Raw genomic sequence first — 18,908 nt, forward strand, 5'->3', positions numbered from 1 at the left:
GTGTGGCAAATACATCATTGTGAGTGGAAAACGCGTTGTTTCATTTTTTTTGGCGAACTTTCATAACTATTGGAAGTCGGACCATCACTATTGCCTAAACAGAGTTTTTCATTCTGAGACTCTCAAAGCTAGAGATCGGAAGCCGAAAATAGATAGAGATAGAGCCGAAAAAATCGGATCATCGGAAAAAAGTGTTGTTGTTGCATTTTTGTTTAAAGTGCATTTTGTTTTAAGGTTTAAAGTGCATTTTGTTTTAAGGAAAAATTGTCACAACGATCCAAAGTGGTTTGACAAGAGTCGAAAACCGACAACAACGAAAGCCCTGATAATACTTAAATGGTCTGTTAGTAACAAATAAGAAACCTCATCTAGCTGAGAGCCCAATGTGGCTCGTCCGTAGATCATCCGTGCACGCTGAACCATTGATTCATCGGTTTCTAAGCGAAAGACTTCCTTTCGATCCTTGGCAGTCTCAACTTCAAATCAACATCACCAACAATCAACATCAGCATTAGCCGTTGCATGAAATGTTGTTTCTCGAGATTATCGGGAGTTGATTGCTTAATTGTCTCTTCGTATTACAGTTAACAAAGAGATGAAAACTAATAATGAAAGCAAGAAGGCATACGAGGTGTGTAAGTTGAAAGTATTGGGTTGATTCAAAATGTCGAGTTTCGCTCCGAATGAAGTGCGTTTACGGCATTCGCAACTTTTGCTTTTCCATTTAAAGAACAAAGAAGTCGAAGCACATCGTTAGCTTGTGGTAGACATGTTCCACTAATGAAAACAAATGAGAGATGGTTTCGGCAATTTGAAAAGTTGTTCTGTAGACTTAGCCACATCAGAATATCACCTTGCCGCTTCAATGGGAATTGCGCCTGCAGAGCAGCACTTCGCCGAATATAAAGGGTTCCCAAATTTACTAAAACGGTATCCACTATTTGCCTGAACGATTGGAAAAATGTGTAGCAGAAAACGTTGGTTACTTCGAATAAAAATATTTGAAGGTTCTCCTGAAAGCTACGCGTTTTCTTCATCGAGAAAAACGACCAACTTCAACTAGCATACTTGGTACATAACTCGAAAGAGCTCGATTTCGCGAACCAATGGACAGTCTGCACGCGGAAGGACGAAAAATAGTTTCAAACTCCAAGTTACTCACTTATTAGCGGCTTAAGGAGTCTTTACGGGCTGGTTCGTCGCCCGCCATTCTCATGACATGACCAGCCCACCGGAACCTGGCGAGGCGTACAGGTTGCCTTGACTTCTTTCACCGCTGTCCCTCCCCACTTACGGGGCCAAATATCAATCTGAGCATTTTCCTCTCGGACCCTCTTAGGGTTTCGTCAGTTTTGGACAGATCCCATGTCTCAGATCCGTATGTTAGTACTGGGACTATGAAGGTTCTGTATAACCTCAGCTTCGCGCTCTAGCGCAAATCTCCTCAGTTATGTCGTTGTTAGTGCTTACCTTCCCCAAGTTAGTAGTTAGTATATTGGGAACCTACGACACTTAGATACACGGGGCCGAACTTAGAGCACAAAAACACTGGCGTTGCCAAACGAACAAAGGTGGAAAGAAGAAACAGAATCACAACAAACGACGGACGGACGGATAAACCACGGGCCTCGGGTTCTGGTGGCTCGTCACACACACACAAACACGCACACGGAACGGCGTTACCTCGGTACCGTTCGCAAAGCCACCTCACGTGCTCGAGCGAGGCGGCCAGCTCGTTGTCGTAGAGCGCCCGATGCTGGGCAGCCGCCTCGGCCTGGGCCCGCTCCTCGGCATCGGCCGGGCCCGGCGGGAAGAGGTTTTCGAGCAGATTGAAGCGCTTGCGCTGCTCCCAGTAGGAGTACTGGGGCGGCCCCCCGTCTGTCGCCGGGACGCGGTGCATGTAGGACCGCACCAGAGCGTCCCGGTCGCGGACCGTCTTCGCGGACCGGAGCCGCTCCATGATCGCGACCACACGCGTCAGGTTGGTGCAGATGGCGGTGAGGTGCAAGCTGTTAGTGATGTTGGTCCGGACCGGGATCAGACCCGGCGGACTGAGCCCGGGCAGCGTCAGGGTCGTTTGCCCTGTGCGGAACCACCACCGCGAGCGCGAGATGGGCATGATGGGATGAAGCGGATGCGGGATGGATGGAGCGGAGGCATGAAAGAAAAGCATGGGTCAGCATATTTATGTTTGGTTCGTGACTGTTGACTTTCTGTGGCGCCGTTTGTGGCCGATGCATCCCCACTCCCCCGTCACAGATGCACCACAGTTTCGTGGTTCTCCGTGACTTCCGGCTGACCAGCGGAGACGGACGGGGACGGACAAACTTCGGGTGACGCAGCTGAGTTTTTGAACTATCGATCAGACACGATTAGCCACAGTGGAACGAGCCGGTGTGGGAAGTGAAACCCCGTAGCCTAGGACCACAGGTGCCGACCGCTCCGGAGTCCGGAGGAAGTTTGGGTAATTATTTATGGGCCAAACTTTGTGAGGTTGGCCAGCCGATACCCGGTACGCTGCGGGGCTCGCAGGGTCGCAAGATAAATCACTGCAACATGAAACGGGCCGACTCCTTCCGAAGGCCGCCTTGGCGAATTGATTAGCATAGCGCGGGCCAGCGGTGGATCGGTGCAGATCGGGGTAGAAAGTTAATTTTGCGTCGTAATTCACAAATTGCCTTCCCGGCGCCGATGGCACTAGCCGATAGGGGACTTCCGGCCCAGTGGATCGCCAATCAGGCGCATCGAATGGCTTCCGAAGGGTAAAATGGGGAGAGAAAAAAACAATCCCTCATACGAAGGTGTGGGGAGGCCACGTGGGCGGAAGTGCCGCCAAGCACCCACCTTCCCCGCCTGATAGTGGTGGGATAAATGACACAAATTATGGATGGACGGTGGTAGTCCTGGTTAGCCTCACATTAGCCACCGGCACGCGTGTTAAATGTGTCGGGAAGTTAATTCAACAAACCAATCCGATCCGCAGGACGGGTAGCGATTTGGCACTTCCGGAAGGTGGTGCGCGTATCGCGAACCGCGCGCTTATAATTGGGATCGGGGCAATATGCGCGGAACGGTGGTGGTATAGGTTTTAGGTGTCATTTCGGGCGGGTGACATAAATTATATGTCGGTGCCGGTGCCGATGCCGAGGGGCTGTCCGGGCTTCGGTTCCAGTGGCTGAAGATGGATGGACCCCAATAAATCAACCGCCATTTTTTTAGGTCCCTCCCCGCTCGGCTGGCGAGATCGGCGGATGTGGCAACTGTGTTGGGCGAACACGAAAGTTGTTTGATGCTTTGTTATCCAATATTGAATTCAGCCCTCCAAATATTTGTTACGAGTGGTTCCGTGATTGTTACGCCTTTGGATGATGGCCGAAACTTTCGAATCAACAACAATGAAACTGAGCAGCTTGAGCATCCAAAATTTAATACGAGTGTATCCAGTACCAGTATCTTGCATTACTCATTTCTCACAAAGTTTTTATGGTAAACTTATGTGTCCTTGTTATATTAAAATTATTTTTTGTTCTTCGGTTTTTTTCTGCAGTTTTGTTTTGTGTCGTTGTTCAACTGTCCCTGATACTCCCACAAATATTTGGCGTCGTGTCATAATCTTTAACGTCAAATCGTTTATGACTATGCGGATTCATACGATTACGATACGATTTGACATAAGCGGGATCGATTTGACAGTTTTCGCTCGGATTTACTCCAGTAAGAATAGATTTGAATGAGCAAAAATGAGTAAATTGGTTTTAAAAATCATTTGAACGGTTCGCCAACCGTGCAAAGGTTAGGAAATTGTTTCCACAACGGTGCCAACCCGAGACCGTGACGTTTCTAGCCGAAACGACTGTAATTTTATGGAGCACCACTGTGTGGTGCATAGTAAATTCTTGCCACAAGGTAAGAAGGTCAACAAGTAGTAATGTTTGGCAGTTTTGAGACGTTTGCGTGAATCAATCCGTTGAAAACGCAAGGATATGTGGACGAAGAACTCGTGGATCTTGCAGATGACCCTAATGCAGATATCTAACATCGCGAATAAAAAATGTTTTGAGGATCGGAACGAGCGTTGGCATAAGTGCATTGCAGTCCACGGGTACTGTTATGAAGGAGGCATCAATGATTGTGACATTTTACAAATGAATTCCGGGAACTTTTTGATCACGGTGGTACGAACGTTTCAGTACCACTTAAAATCGTTTCGGTTTATCTACTTGAGCTATATAAGAGGCCTGCCTGACACGCCTCAGAAACTAACTCGGCGAGAGATAAACATTACAACAGGGTGGCAAAAAAAACGCATCATAACTTTCGATACAACCTAACATTAGTTTAGCAGCCAATTTAAGGCCCCACTAATCGCGCCCGGCCGGCCGGCCGACCGCCGAGTAAATTTAACTAAATGTTACCACCGGAAACGTGACCGTGTCGGTCGCGAGCTAGTGAAATCCGCAAATCAATATGACCGCCCCCCCCACCGTGATTTGCGGCCCCCGATTGGTTCCGATTGTTTTATGATCGGTTCTCGTCGCCAATCCGGCACATCCCGGAGCGCCATCCATGCTCTCTGTCCAGTTTGTTTCCCCATTTTTTGTTCCGTGTGACGTGAAAGTCCTTCGTCCGGCAGTGGCGCGGAACGGAACGTAACGATGCGTTACATTGCGCACTGCTCATCTATGTGGCGGCCCGCCCGATGCAGGCCGGCGATTGCGAAGGCATACTGTGAAGGCCGGGTTTGCATAATGTTGTATGCTAACCGGCCAAGGAATCGAACCGCACCGCGTAAATCACGCGTGTTGTTGAGCAAACATTTACGCGCCCTTTCGAGGCTTTCGGGGTGCGGGCGAGGTAGCGCAGGGTGGGCAATAAAATATCCGCCCATAAAACCATAACGTTAAAAGCTCATTCCCGGCGGCGGCCACAAGGGTGTAAACCCAGCCCGATCGGGTTGCACTGCAGCGGACAATAAATACGTGTGGCATAAACATGCCACGATACACGCTCACGCACGCGCTTCGGTGTAAGTGTTTTGCAAATTGATTCGAATCGGTTGTCAACGGGCTGGCGGCCGTGGAGGGTGGCAACATAATGCTCCCGCTCCGATCGCGTTCAATAAGTGGATTTATGGGTCGCCGCTTGAAAATGGTCGGTGGCGGTGTGTGTGGTGTACAAATATGGGCTTAACCTTTTCGCTGGGTTTTTTTTTCGGTTGGTTTCGTTGTGCGTTGTTGTTGCAGCACACCGCCGATAATTTATTCAACACCCGGAACCGTGCCCGGAGCGTCCGGTCGGGGCCAAATTAATGCACCGTTGCGCGCTAATCATCCATCCGAGTTGAAGTTCAAATAAATTATTTATTTCACTTCAGCGGAAAGCAGAGACAGGAACCTAAAAAAACACGAGAATACACCCAGCTGCGCCCCGGCCTTCGGGGGCAGCAACAGCAACCAAAACCGTGTTTAGTCAATCCCCGTAATTTGTTTTGGGGATCCACAGCCGGGTGCCGCTGTCAGAGTCTGTTGAGAGAATTATTAAAAGAATGATAAATCATTCAGCGCGCGCGCGCGAAGCAACGCACGTAGAAGCAATCGCCCAGGGCCCAGCGGGACTCTTCCGGGGCGTTTCGAAGTGCCTCAATATAGGAGGAGCACAGGGGGAGCACAGGAGCACTGCGCTCTCCTCCTTTCCGTTCCGTTCTAGCCATTCAGTCAGCGCCATCCGATTCCCGGTGCTTGGCCGTCGGGAGAGCTCAACTTTAATTCTCTTCCACCGAGGGCTTTTCCCTTTTCACGTAGTTTCGGAGCTACTTTATGGGGATAGTTCTTGGAACGAAGCAAAAAACAACGAAAGAACGTCTCAGACAATTAAGCAGAAAGTTCAGAAACCATTCGGGGCGATGTTCTGGGGAATTATGATTCAATTTGGCGCGGCGCGTCTTTCTTCTCGGTCGCCCTTTGCTCCCACCGTGCCGGCGTGGTCCGGTGCCTCCAGCCATGTGCTAGTTGCTAGCCAAGACACGGCCCTGAGCGCGCGTGCGCTGGTCGCTCTGAACGCCACGAGCTCTACGGGAGAAATGCCTCGTATGCCACGGTAATCTGTAACAAGCCCCGTGGGGAAAATTAGCGTAGGAAGATTGCCCCGGATAGCCCGGAAGTAGCCCGGCGCGACCGGTGGCGGACGCCGGCCGGGACAGATCGTGAGGTGAGGGGTTATTAATTACAATTAAGATTCCAGCAAACGGTCCAAACGGTTGGTTCTTCCGCTTTGCTTTTGGCAGCAAAGTTCTACCGTAGCTGGGTTGGGGGTGGGCGGGGCCTTCTCTCGGTGGTCCTGGGTGGCCTCCGATCGCCTGTTCGAAGCCCAAACGATTAGCTCCCCGGTTTCGATGGGCGGTGCAAAGTTTTTGCACCTCCATCGATGATGATGTAATTGGGCGTCATAGTTATTAGTGATTAGTTGCTGAGATGAGGTGAATGTCGGGCGCACCGCAGGGTTCCCGCCCCAGATCAGGGTAATGTTTGTCGGGGGTTTAATTCGTGTGTCCCGACGCCAACGAAAACCAGTTGTTCCCATTGTCACCCGTAATTAGTAGTACGGTGCGCAGGTCATTGTGTCATCCAGTGTGTCTTAACCAACGTGCAAATCAAACTCCCGGGATGGCCACCCAGCCACCCCTGCGTGCGGCAGTCACCGATCAGCTCAGTAAGCGTTATTCCCCGCAATGGTGAAGGTCGAACAGTCAAACGTCGGTAGACAGTGCGCTTCGGAAGAACAAGTCGCGGCCAGGGTCGCACGCAAGTAGCGAAAACCCGGCCCCGACCGTGGGCCATACTCACAGTTGCGCCGGCCGCCGTCATGCGAGCTAGAGGATGAGGATGGCGATGAAGAGTTGGAGGAGGATGAAGCATTGGCAGAGGATGCAATGATGTCCTTATTGCTATCGTAAATGTTACTAGAGTGGTGTTCGATGTGTTTGTTGGCACCGCCACGACTACTGTTCGTACCGTTGTTGCTACCGAGCTCGCCGCTCGCCTGCCGTTCGGTACTGTCCGTGTCGTCGTCCCTACTGGCTGGTTGGCTCTCTGCCCGCGGGTGGCAGTGCAAATTATTCGACGTTTTCGATTCGGAGCCGGATTTTTGACACGGACACACCAACGCACATATAATTGCACGTAGTTTGCATCCGATGAAGCAGGTTGCAAAACCAAACCAAGAACGGCACACCATGGCAGCAAGGGTGCAAGGGTACGCGATTCGAACCGGAGCCCGGCACCGAAAAAGAAAAAAAGAAAAAATAAATAAATAGAGAAAATGATAAAACGTAAAAAGGAAAATCGAAAACTCGCCAGGGAACATAAAATGAACTTATAAATAAATCAACAACGGCACACAACTGGCGCGTGACGGAGAGAGAACAACGGAGCAGAAAGATAAAACAAAAGACAACAATAGAGTCCGGCGGCGCTTGAACGCTGAAGCTGCGTTCCATTAGCGATGTCCCTGCCGCGAGACGTGGTAATGCACCGACGCGCGGACATTTAAAATTCATTAAAAGCGAACACACAGCGAAAAAATAAAAACAGACATCGCAAAACAAGCAAACAAGTGAACATGAATAAATAAAACGTGATGTACGCCGTGGTTGACGGGACATGGCTTTGTCCGGTGCCGTTGGAGCAGTGGTTGGTGGTTTCCCGTGGCGCTCCCGTGGGTCGATTGTTTTTCTTATCACGTTGACCTTTGAGCGTCCAAAGTGTCCACTTTGCCACCCGGTGTTGTGTTGGTAGGTGTTTCTTTGTAGGAAAGGGGATGTCTCAATTAACACTAAGCCGTGCACTTACCGTCTTCAACACACATAAGGCTGTCGCTCATCAGCTTCAGGCCGGTGGGGCACGCGCAGGAGATCTTCGGACTGCTGGCGCTGATTTGGGGTGCCGGTAGGCACAGATGCGAACAGTGGCCGTTCACCGCTTGACAGTGGTTCACACCGTCCGGCTGCCGGTAGGGATGGTACACGTGAATCGTCATCGGGTGTTGGAGCTATAGCGGGAAGATAGCGGAGGCTTTGTAGACGCTTGGGTTGATGGTGAACGTTTACGCACGCAATTACCATATGCATCGCCGTCACCGGTTCCACGTCTTTGCCGGTGAACTTGTTCGCCTTGAAGACGGCCTCCTTGTCCCAGTCGGTCCAGTAGATGTGATCCTCGAAGGTGGTGATCGAAAACGGATGCCGCAGGTAGTCGGCTGAGTAGAGGATAACGGTACGCTGGGAGCCATCGTAGTTGCAAGACGAAATGACGTTTAGCTTGGCATCAACCTGTATGTGTGTGTGTGGGATAGTTCAAGGTGTGAGTATGCTAAAGGGGATCCTTTCGTTCCTAACGTCGCCTTCAACTCACCCAGTAAACTCGTTTGCGAACCAAATCGAGGGTGATGCCGTTGGGCCACTTGACTTCATAGCTTACGATGACCTGCCGGTGAGTCCCGTCCATGCCGGCGCGCTCGATTCTCGGCGTCGTACCCCAGTCGGACCAGTACATCCATCTGTCGAAACATACCGTTACGGAGATGTCTGACACGAGGCACCACAGCTTGGTGACTTGGCCACTTACCCTTCGATTGGATCTAAAGCGATAGCCCGTGGAATTTCGAGGTCGTCCTGGATCAAAACCTTGCCCATATTGCCATCGAAGTTGGTCAACTCGATGGTGGACTTCTTGATGTCGGTGAAGTAGATGTGGTTGTAGATCCAGTCAACGGCCAATCCATCGGACGTAACCAGCTGATCCTTCACGACGACCGTCTTGTCCGAACCCTCATCAATCGGTGCTCTAGAGGTGAACAGGAGAAGAAAATTGAAGACCAATGATTGAGGAACCACCTGGCCACCGTCCTGCACTTACTTGTAGATGCGCCGCTCGGACACATCGCTCCAGTAGATCATGCCGGTCCGGAAGACGAAGTCGAGTGCCGTCGCCGATTTGGTATCGTTGACGATCGATGTCATCTCACGGTGGTCTAGTGAAATCTTGCGGATATCGTGACGCCGGGCAAAGAGCAGCGAAGCATGCCCTTCCGTGGCCTTGCAGCGCGTGTGGTCGCGCGGATCGCGCAGATAGCCCTCCACGCACTCGCACTTGAACGTGCCGATCTCGTTGGTGCAGTTCTGCGAACACGATCCGGGCTCTTCGCACTCGTCGATATCGACGCAGGTCTTATTGTCCGACAATTTAAAGCCTGGCTTGCAGTCGCAGTAGTACCCGGCGGGCGTATCGACGCACTGCTGCGAACAACCTCCGTTGTTCTCGAGGCACTCGTTTTTGCCACACTTGTCGGCCGGCTCGTCCTGGAACATCGGGCAATCGGGCTTCTTGTCGCACACTTTCGACAGCGGTATACACATGCCGCCGCCGCAGTCGAACTCCGTCTTGCTGTTACACTTCGCACTGTTGGTGCTACCTGTTAGTGGACACAAAAAACTTGACTTTAGCCCTGCGGATGTATTGCTGTGAGCATACTCCAGTTTTATTTTTACTGGAAATCCCTTCAAACAGTTAATGATAATTTTTCGGAAATTTTACGAACTTAGTGGTTATTCTGTGTGTCAATTTTGAGTGGCAATATTGAGTGGCAATTTTGATGTGCACTTCTTGGTACTGGACGCTTTTGGCTGTAATTGTAACCGAGGCTAGAAACGCCTAAACATTTCTGAAAAAGATTCACATCAAAGTTCTGGTCCACCCAGTCCTGCGGTTCGGTTGGATTTTGGCCTAGTCCTACGAGTGTTTCGGATAGATTGACAGAGATCATTTACTTTTGCCCCAAATCAACGTTATTCACAGAATGCGTTAATCGCTCTGGTGTTCTAAGAATAATTTAAAGGTCAGTTCAAATCTACGTTGGGCTAAAGTGTTTTCCCATTGCAGAGTTTAAAGGTCAGTTCAATTCTGCGTTGGGCCAAAGTGTTTTCCCATTGCTCAGGCTTTGCCTTGCATAATTTCTCGGTGGGAGCTCACTTTATTAATAATTTTGAAATGAAAAAGAGATAACCTTTTTGGAGAAAATCAGTTTGGATCCACAGGTTGAAGTGGATCAAAAAGAAGCAAACAGCCGCTAGTGCGCAACATGAATGCGTAGAGAATCTCTTTTTTTAAGTCCTACGTAATGTTCCAACTTACCGCCACAGTTGAGCTCGTCACTGCCATCGGGGCAATCCTTCTTGCCGTTGCAGAAAAAGTGGCCGTTGATGCAGATTCGGTCCTTTTTGCACTGGAACTGATCCGAGCGGCAGGTGACGTTGCTGCATACGGGCAGCATCTCATCGTCTCCTTTCGGGCAGTCCTTTTCGCCGTCACAGATCCAGCTGCGATGGATGCAAGTCACCCGATCATTACACTGGTACTCCATCGGCAGGCAGGTGCTGGCTATTGGCGGCGGCGGACTGGCGCAACCCTAGCGGATTAATGGAGTAACAATAACGCACAAATGTGTCATTCATTCCGAGCAGTGTTGGAAAATGGAGTTTCGGTAGCTGACCGTCCACTTACCCGTTCGTCGGAACCATCCGGACAGTCGGTTTCACCGTCGCAGCGCCACTTGCTGGTGATGCAGTAGTTTTCGGCGCACGAGAACTGCTTCTGGGGATCGCAGGTCGTCGGCTGGCAGCTCCGCTCGTCACTTCCGTCGCCGCAGTCATCATCGCGATCGCAAACCCAGCGTTTCTGGATACAGCGGCCGTTGGCACAGGTGAACTCGTCAGAGCGGCACGTTTCGTCTACAGAAAATAGGTGGCAAAACGTGATGAAAATATGTTCACTTTAAAGCAAAACCAACTTAAAGTAAGTTGCCCTGCTTCGATGTTGTGCGGCTTTTCGAATAACTGAACGAGGCGTCTGTGTTGAAGTTCAATTTTGGTTGTCAATAAACAGTTCGTTAGTAAATATGATGCTGAGTTCATTTGAATCCGCCAACCGGCTTCAACCGTCCTCCGACCGTGTCAACCGAGACAGTTTTAACAAATCTATTTTTTCTAAGTATTTGCGAAGCGATGCGTTTATTAAGAGTTTTCATTATTGACTTTACTCATTATTGACTTGAGACAGACCAACAAACAAGCACTTCATCTTTGAGGATTGATATTTTTTACCAAACAATTTGACAGATCGATTTTTTCATCCCGGCGGACCTCACTGCGGAACGTTCTTCAAAGTGCTGTCCTGCGTGGCAATGCATGACCCTGCTGACTGCTGATTATAGACAGCTTGAGGTTAACACGTTGGAACGTCCTCTTCGACGTATTCGCTAAATTCAAAGCATTGAGAATGACTTGAAACCCAATTTATTAACCATTAGTTTCTAATCGTTTTCATCCATTTAATTAGGGCAAACTAAACATTCTTTCAACTAATCCAAAGGTCTCCAACAAGTGGAAAATAGGTATTAACATTATGACAAAATGACAGAGAAAATTTAATTGAATTAGATTACCGCACCTTTCGCATCGAGAAGCCCCTGTGCCCTTCTTAATCATCTGACCTTTGTTTTCGTTCTAGCAACGGAGACCTCCCGGCGTGGCTATGGACGAGAGCACCGTGGGTTTTGCCAACAAAGGTACTTTTTGTATGAAACTTCGAAGCCAAGCGTTGGCAACGACTGAACTTTCACGCAACCATCGCTGCTTCAGGAATCGCTTTGGCCATCGGTGGAAAGGAAAATCGGTGTCATTTGAGACAACTTTTAAACGTGATTTGAGTACAAGCCAAAGAGTGGTTCATCAAGCATGCGAGAGCGGCCCGGAGCGAGCGGTGCACAACTAGAAAATGATAACATTTTATTAAAGTTTGCACCGAAGTTGAGCGTACTATTTGCAAAAAGGGCGAAGGGCCCATCACCGTCCGGAAACAATGTTTTCTATCTAAGGTGTCATCTCTTCCGGGGAGTGTCCGCGAACTATTTTGCGCACGGGCCACCGTCGTGATTCGGTGGGCGTTGGTTGCTGCAGTTAATGCAGACCGGCTTGTATCGTTAGCGTTGGAGTATAGCCGGAGCTGGAGCCGGAGCCGGAGTTATCCTTATTCTTCAAACCCCCACGTTACGAGTCTTTTGTGAAGTCCAAAGAGAGCAGCCGCATATCGGGGCGACGAAAATTTGTCAGCTCCTTGCTGCCAGTTACGAAACTCGTCGTCGTCGTCGCTGCCTTTGGCGGTATAAAAGTGTGTTGCCGCCACCCGGAACCTTGTGCCCGGAGAGGGATACAAAGTTTATTAAATCTTGCAAACTATGGTGCAGTGTGTCACACATTTTTACTCCGTTGGCTCTGTCCTGGTCGTGCATTTTGCACAGCGAAGCATTGGCAGTAAACGAACAAAAAAAAAAGAAGTTTCATAAGTTCTCGGCTCCACAGCACAGCACAAACTGCGACAAATGATTGACACAATCGAATTTTTCGATAACTTTGTTACAGTAGCACGGCGTGCCGGAAGTTTCCGGGGGAGGAAAATTTGTTACACCGATTTACAGTGCGCTGGGCGAACTATTTTGAGTACCCACGAGACCCCGGGCGAAGAACAAAGTTTCGCACATTATAATGTGTCAGCCCGCCGATCGTGGCGCTGTGATACACAACTTTATGCTCCTTACTTTCCAGCGACTGGCTTCGGGGGGCACTGCAGATTATCGTTCGATCGAAAGGGCTAACCAGTTTATAACGAATTCGAAGAACAAAAGGATCAGGACGCAAATACTGTTTTTTATTCACTTCCCTTACTTGTTTGTTTCGACAAACTATGCTTGGCATATGCTGTGCATTGCTTGTACTGTAGGGAATAAAAACCGACCGCCGTTCCGAGAATGGAGATAAAACCCGGAACAACAGCCGGGTTGCGGACGCAGAGAGTGGTCTGCGGACCCACAGGATGGTGACCCGGATCGGCCAATGAAACCAGCCAAGGCTAGGCTTTGATAAGCGTTACACATTCCAGGGCTAGTCGACCCTTCGATGTAAACAAACGAAACTAAATTTCATAAATGGATTAGCTTGTAGCGCTTCGACGGCCAGGCGACCTGCCGGGGTCCTTTATACTGCTACTACCACATTCAAAAGCTACATATAAAAGGACGTTCCATATTAGCATGCGTCAACATGAAATAATACATTCACCATCGACCTCATTTTTTCCCGTGCGATGGGAGTATTTTCCCGGCCCGGCTTTCCCATGGGATGGAAATTGAAACGCCTAAACAAATATCACCGAGTGGAGTCTGTGAAGTACTTCGGTGGAGCGTTGTTTCCTCTTTTGTGTTTTTTTTGTTATTGTTACCCTTTACAAAACAACGTGCAAAGTAACAGCCCAACCGTAACTAACTAAAAGCAAATGGTTTTTGCATCGCAAATATTAGGTTTCATATGGTACACACCTTTGGATTTCTTTAATTTGCCTCTGCTTGGAAATATGATGGATTTAAGAACTACGGCCATAACAACTGTTTCCAAATATTATGTTTTGGACACTATGTTTATGTAACTACCTATCATAAATCGAGCACTCTATCCGTAAATAATTCAAGCGGCCATTCTTTGTTTGGAATAAAACATTGTTGAATTCATACTAATGTTGAAACCGTTTTATGTGGTTTTTTTTTCAGGTACTCAATAGGTCCGATTTTACTGTCCGATCCACATGCATTTTGATCTGTACAAAATTATAATGTGACGTAAATGAGAAAGATGACAGATTTTTCTTAGCTCAATATTAATTTTATGTACTTCACTTTATAACTACATAATACTTAAAGATGAAATGTTGATCACACAAAAACAACATACCAAAAACAAATGTTATTTTTATATGCCCAGCAATGTCCGCCGTTGAACACGATTTTTTGCATTCAAATGCCGGCGCTCAGCAGCCGATATAACAGACTCAGCTTCGCATTCCAAAAATTCCATCGCACGCTAGTGTGTTTTATAGTGTCCAAATGCCAGCATACGCCCAGAGATGGATGAGCACGCCATAGGCGCGACGGTTGCAACGGCCATTCGAGCGCGGATGTTTTGTGCGTTGCCATGCAGAAGTGGCACCACTCTATGCTCCACGTGGGAATATCATTTTCGCGACACAATCGTCATCAACCGGGCGAGGGCGAGGACGTGGGATTTTACGATCAGTGTGCTGCCGGCCCGATATCCCCGGTCGGCGCCATTTGCGCGACTCGACCATCTAAATCTCCTCGCAAACTACAGCGCAGCGAGCCGTGTGCCGAGAGAAAATGGCCGCCGCCGCTAGCCTTTCGATGACACTGGCGGCCATTGTAATTTTTTTGTTGTCGTCCATCCCGTGTGGCGAACAGTTGCTGAGCTAGAATTGGGCCCGATGTTTTGCGTAGTTTGTGATAGCGAACGTATAATAAAACTGCCAGCTGGTCGGGGTTTGCTGGCGTGTGTGAAGCTAAATACTTGGTTCGTTGGCGTGTGGTTGTGCACGGGGTAAATTGTTTTGACGTTGTTCGGTGCTGGTGGCGGGCATATTGGGCGTCTAAACATACCGACCACCATGTTTCGGCGGTGCAGCCTTAAACCACGTTTCTTTCGCTACTTTGCTTCGGTCCCAGCCCAAGGGTGCCGTTGGACGGCTCTGACGTGCACTGCGAGCCCCAGACGGGTGTCAAGACGCCAGCGAGCTCCACTATACTGCAAGTGTTCCTGTTTTTTTCTACCGAAAGCAATTTATTTTCCGCTCGAAAATTCCTTTTGAAGATGACAAAAAGTCCCCGCCAGAAGCGGTGCGCTCTGAGACGTTTCAGCGTCTCAGAGCAAAGCCTCGTAATGGTAGTGAACGATTTGGCTACCAGGTAGCCTGATAGGACCACCGCCTGTTAAGCTGGATGCGCGCGGCCTGTTAGTTTCTTTTCTACCATGTCACAAACAGGGACCCGGAGTGTTCCCAGAGAACGGGAAGAATGTTTTAAGACTGTGTGTCGCAGCGTAAAGGCGTAACACATGAGCAATGTTGCCGGAGACGGCGATCCAAAATAGCTTGTGGCTTCTTCGCCCACTGGAAAACAAGCGGGTGGCAATTTCTGAGAAATGCAAGAAATGTCTTCACATACTCGAGGTCGAGCAAAGCGGGTCCATACCGGGCGGGACCATCATCATCCCATTACCAGCGCCATCACCATAGGAACCATCGGTTTCCAGGGACAATGTATGAAAAGCGTTCCCTTGTTGACCGTCTTTTGAAATGTCTTCGCCGTCCGCCGAGCAGGCCGACCGTAAATGAACTGCCACAGACAGGGCGCTGGCTGCTGCTTGCGAGACCACAGACCAAGCATTTAGAGACGGTCACAAACGGTCATCCGTAAGGTCTGCACAGGGACCGATAGGATCGCCTGTAGGTGGGACATTATCATTCCCGGGTTCCCCGCAAGAGGCCCCCTTCGGAAGGTCTATTTATACATTTGTGTCTTTATCGTTAGCCAAATGGTACGTAGCGCAATGGCAGCCCAAATTTGATGTCCTGTGCGGCGGCAGATCGGCATCAATCCGGTTCAGAGGAACCGCACGTGGTGCGTGCGTGGGAAATGATCCATTTCTTCGACTGTGAGCACCGATATCGGCACCGTCACCGCCGCAGCGACCTTAGATTCCCAAAAAGTGTCACTTTCCGACAAAAAAATATTGACATCCATCTTTCTGGTGACTTCCATCACGATGGGAATTAATCAGGTTTTGATTTCCTGTTTTGTAACCGCGTTCGCATCGCGGCACAGATCGCAATAGATATAGGCGATGCCACGCACGTGTTCAGCAGCCAGAAGAGTTGAGGTCGAGCTGATAGGCGCAGGGTGGTTTACGGGCCGAGTGCGCGGGGGGGTTGTGGTCTACCTTCCCCGAGCGGCCTCGGCACCCGGTGTGTAGGTGTGACGTGGAGAGTCCACTTTTGACACCGGGAGCCCCTGAGCTGACAGGGAACACATCGCCCTAGAGAGCAATCGGGGTTTTCGGGCCGGAAGCGCCCGGAGTCTGTGATCCATTTAAGGATCCCCTTTCTAGGGGACCCGTCGTCGTCGACGTCGACTGCTGTCGCAGGCTTTAACGTTGATGGACGTGTGCGTTGGGCGAACACTGCCTCACCTTCACCGGGTGGGAATACTCCCGTGAACCGAGCCCATCACCGATCGGCTGGAAACTCTGGTGCTCGGGCGCATGTGGCTTGCGGTATCGTAAAATAATAAATTGATTGTTAATGCATCGTCAAGCTTGATAGGATTTTGACGCTTGGACGCTCCGATGGATGACAGACATTTGAGTGTGCTGTCGGGCCGTGTGAACCGTGCGTGCATGGGCTGGCCTGCGAAACCCCAGCCGGGCACCCTGTGGAACAAATTCTGTGACCAGAATTTTCAATCCGCCCAAAAACACGTCCGAGCCCTCGTCTCGGTCGGCGGTAGCTACTCGTGTTTGATTTATGACCAGGTTCTTCATCGCTCGCTGTCAGCTGCATTGAACAAGATTTATTCGAATCAAAAGCCGGACCGAATGACGTTGGCAGTCCGTTGGGAAGGGAACGAAGGCCTGGCCGTTCGTTGGGTGTCACTGAAATTGACTTCACTTTTGCTCTCTATAAAACTGACAATATTTAAATGCGATATCAGGAGTCTGAGTTGGCACCGGGGCCACTGGGCTCGCAACTCGTCCTGGTTCGCTGGAACATGTCGTGAGTGGGTCGATCGTAAACCACCCGCCCGAAGGTGGGTGGGTTGATCGTAAAGCTTTTCGTCGGTGGTCAAATGCCCATACACAGGATAGCACAGGATACCACTCACGTAAAGTTGGATCATTAACGAGCATCAGTACGTCGCCACCGCCAACAGCTGCTGCAGTGGCGTACACACAGTACGTGACATTTTAACGACAGACCTCGGCCTGCCTCGGCGGTTGAAGGTGACATAAAACAGCCACCAACTTTTTTTTGGTACCCGTAATCCGGCGTAATTGTTTCGCAAAAAGCAGACCCAAGACCCTCGGCGCACGCGCGCCGGGAATATAAAATTAACAGCGCGGCACGCGGCTTTGGGCGCGTGCAGATCAATTTCAGGCGTGCGTCGCGGGTCACATTAGTCATTAGTATGCGCCCATCTGGGGAACCGTTATGCGATGCCATTTTCACATCGTCTGCCGCGCCGTCGAAGCTGATCACAATTATACCTCCCACGCCAATAACGCCCTGCCGGCAGCTTGGTGACTCATTAAAAGTGTTAGGTGATTCCGAAAGTAATAGCGGATTGGGCGGATTTTGGGTGGACGAAAAGGGTAAAGTTCCCTTCAGACATTCAGAGCCACATTTTCGAAAGAACATTCTGAAACGTTCGAAATACTATTCTGAAGTCGTTTTACAGGTATTAATTAGAGTGTATCCAGTTTCATAAATACTTTCATAGCGCGTCGTGTGGCATTATTTCGCTCAACAGAATCACATTCGCGAATTTACAAAAATCAGCTATGGCTCCTGGACACCCGTAGAGGTGTATAGGGTCGTTGCCCTTAGTTCAGTTCATCAAATCATCATCAAATTGTGCAATGCGTATCGTTTTGGGGTCAGTGTAACATCGACTCAGGGACTCCTTACAAGAATATGTTTAGTTTTTATTTGATACTGTGCTACGCAAACGATCGAAGGTGAGAGGCCGTAGTTACTACTGATTGCTACATTCATATTGTATATGCAAATTACATTGATTTGATCGTTGAGATAATGCACCATTTAAACTTTTATAATCATGATTATTCCAGTTAACTTTCAAATTTCGTGCAGCTTTAGTTTTGAAAGAAGAACGAAGATAAAAAGGACCAGGAGTTGCAAGTATTACAAATTAAGGCAGTGTTAAGATAAGTAACCGCTATCTTGGTAAAGATTTTGGTTTCCTCTTTCGAATAACATTTTTGTGGCGAGTGGAACGCCGTCAGGATACTAAATTAGCAATCGATTGAGGGTGCCAAACTTAGGCCGAACTACCGAGCCAGCAATAACGATAACCAGTAATAGTAATAACAATTTTAAAGTTAGATAGTGTACCATTTTCCCCCAAGCCGCCGAATGAAACTCGTCAGAACTTTCAGTTCACCCGAATAATTATGATCCACCAAATAAATTGCCATTTCTGGGCTGCCAGAGCTCCTGGGTGTTCGGTCGCCAAATCAGGTGAAAGGCGATACCGACAGTCGAAACAGACCACGGAAATCCTGAAGGAAGCAACGATTTTCCCGTATGCAAAAATTTTATATTGGAAAAGTTTCATCGTCACTTCTCGTCTGACGGTGGCACCGGTGGGGCGGTGCGTGGTTTTGCCGGAAACTCGACATGCATGTAAGGAGCCGTGATTCCGGAAGCCGTATGAATATTATGCGACAGCTTGCGATCGGCGGCAGTTAAGGATATTCCGAACATTCACACTCCGTTTTACCATTCAGAGCGCGTGGCACCGTTCGATTGTGAAATTGCTTTCGTTGGGCGAAGAATTATGGGGAACTTTTCGAAACCAGCAATAGCTTCAAAAGTGTTCGGGGCAGTGGCCGATTCAGCGGAATTTGTCGTGCGGACTAAAACGAATGCGCACCAACCAACCAACCAACCAGATCGGCAGATGTTTCTAATCGATGTGCAATTAGAGAGAGAGCCCGATTTAAAGAGGGATCCCTTTTCTTATCCGTTTTTGGCATCCTTAAATCATTCTCCGTTGCGTCAGCCTTCCGGGGACCGGAGTTTGCTGGCCCTGGTTTGCTCGCACCAGAAGGTGACAATTTATTTTCTCGTTCGAGGACTTTTTTTTTCGCCCAGATTTTGCGATTTCTGGAGCGCGAAATTCGATTTACACTATTTTACGGGGACATTCTGCTTCCG

General features: G+C 49.2%; 1 protein-coding gene across 3 annotated transcripts in view; it reads right to left on the bottom strand.

The window, feature by feature from the left end:
- LOC128272634 (low-density lipoprotein receptor) overlaps window positions 1-18,908 on the bottom strand; it is a 218,314-nt gene that overhangs the window by 17,238 nt on the left and 182,168 nt on the right. For 2 of the 3 annotated variants that reach the window (XM_053010472.1, XM_053010471.1), the window contains 8 exons: window positions 10,557-10,783; window positions 10,188-10,461; window positions 8,913-9,468; window positions 8,622-8,840; window positions 8,409-8,553; window positions 8,117-8,326; window positions 7,848-8,046; window positions 7,011-7,088 (listed from right to left, as the gene is read on the bottom strand). In XM_053010472.1, the coding sequence (XP_052866432.1) occupies window positions 7,011-7,088; window positions 7,848-8,046; window positions 8,117-8,326; window positions 8,409-8,553; window positions 8,622-8,840; window positions 8,913-9,468; window positions 10,188-10,461; window positions 10,557-10,783 (1,908 nt within the window). Of the gene's footprint in view, window positions 1-1,683; window positions 2,083-6,842; window positions 6,936-7,007; window positions 7,089-7,847; window positions 8,047-8,116; window positions 8,327-8,408; window positions 8,554-8,621; window positions 8,841-8,912; window positions 9,469-10,183; window positions 10,462-10,556; window positions 10,784-18,908 lie in introns of all 3 variants that reach the window. The other variant, XM_053010470.1, reaches the window with a different exon arrangement.

The sequence above is a fragment of the Anopheles cruzii genome, chromosome 3, assembly GCF_943734635.1.
Source record: "Anopheles cruzii chromosome 3, idAnoCruzAS_RS32_06, whole genome shotgun sequence".
Classification (NCBI taxonomy): Eukaryota; Metazoa; Arthropoda; class Insecta; order Diptera; family Culicidae; genus Anopheles; species Anopheles cruzii.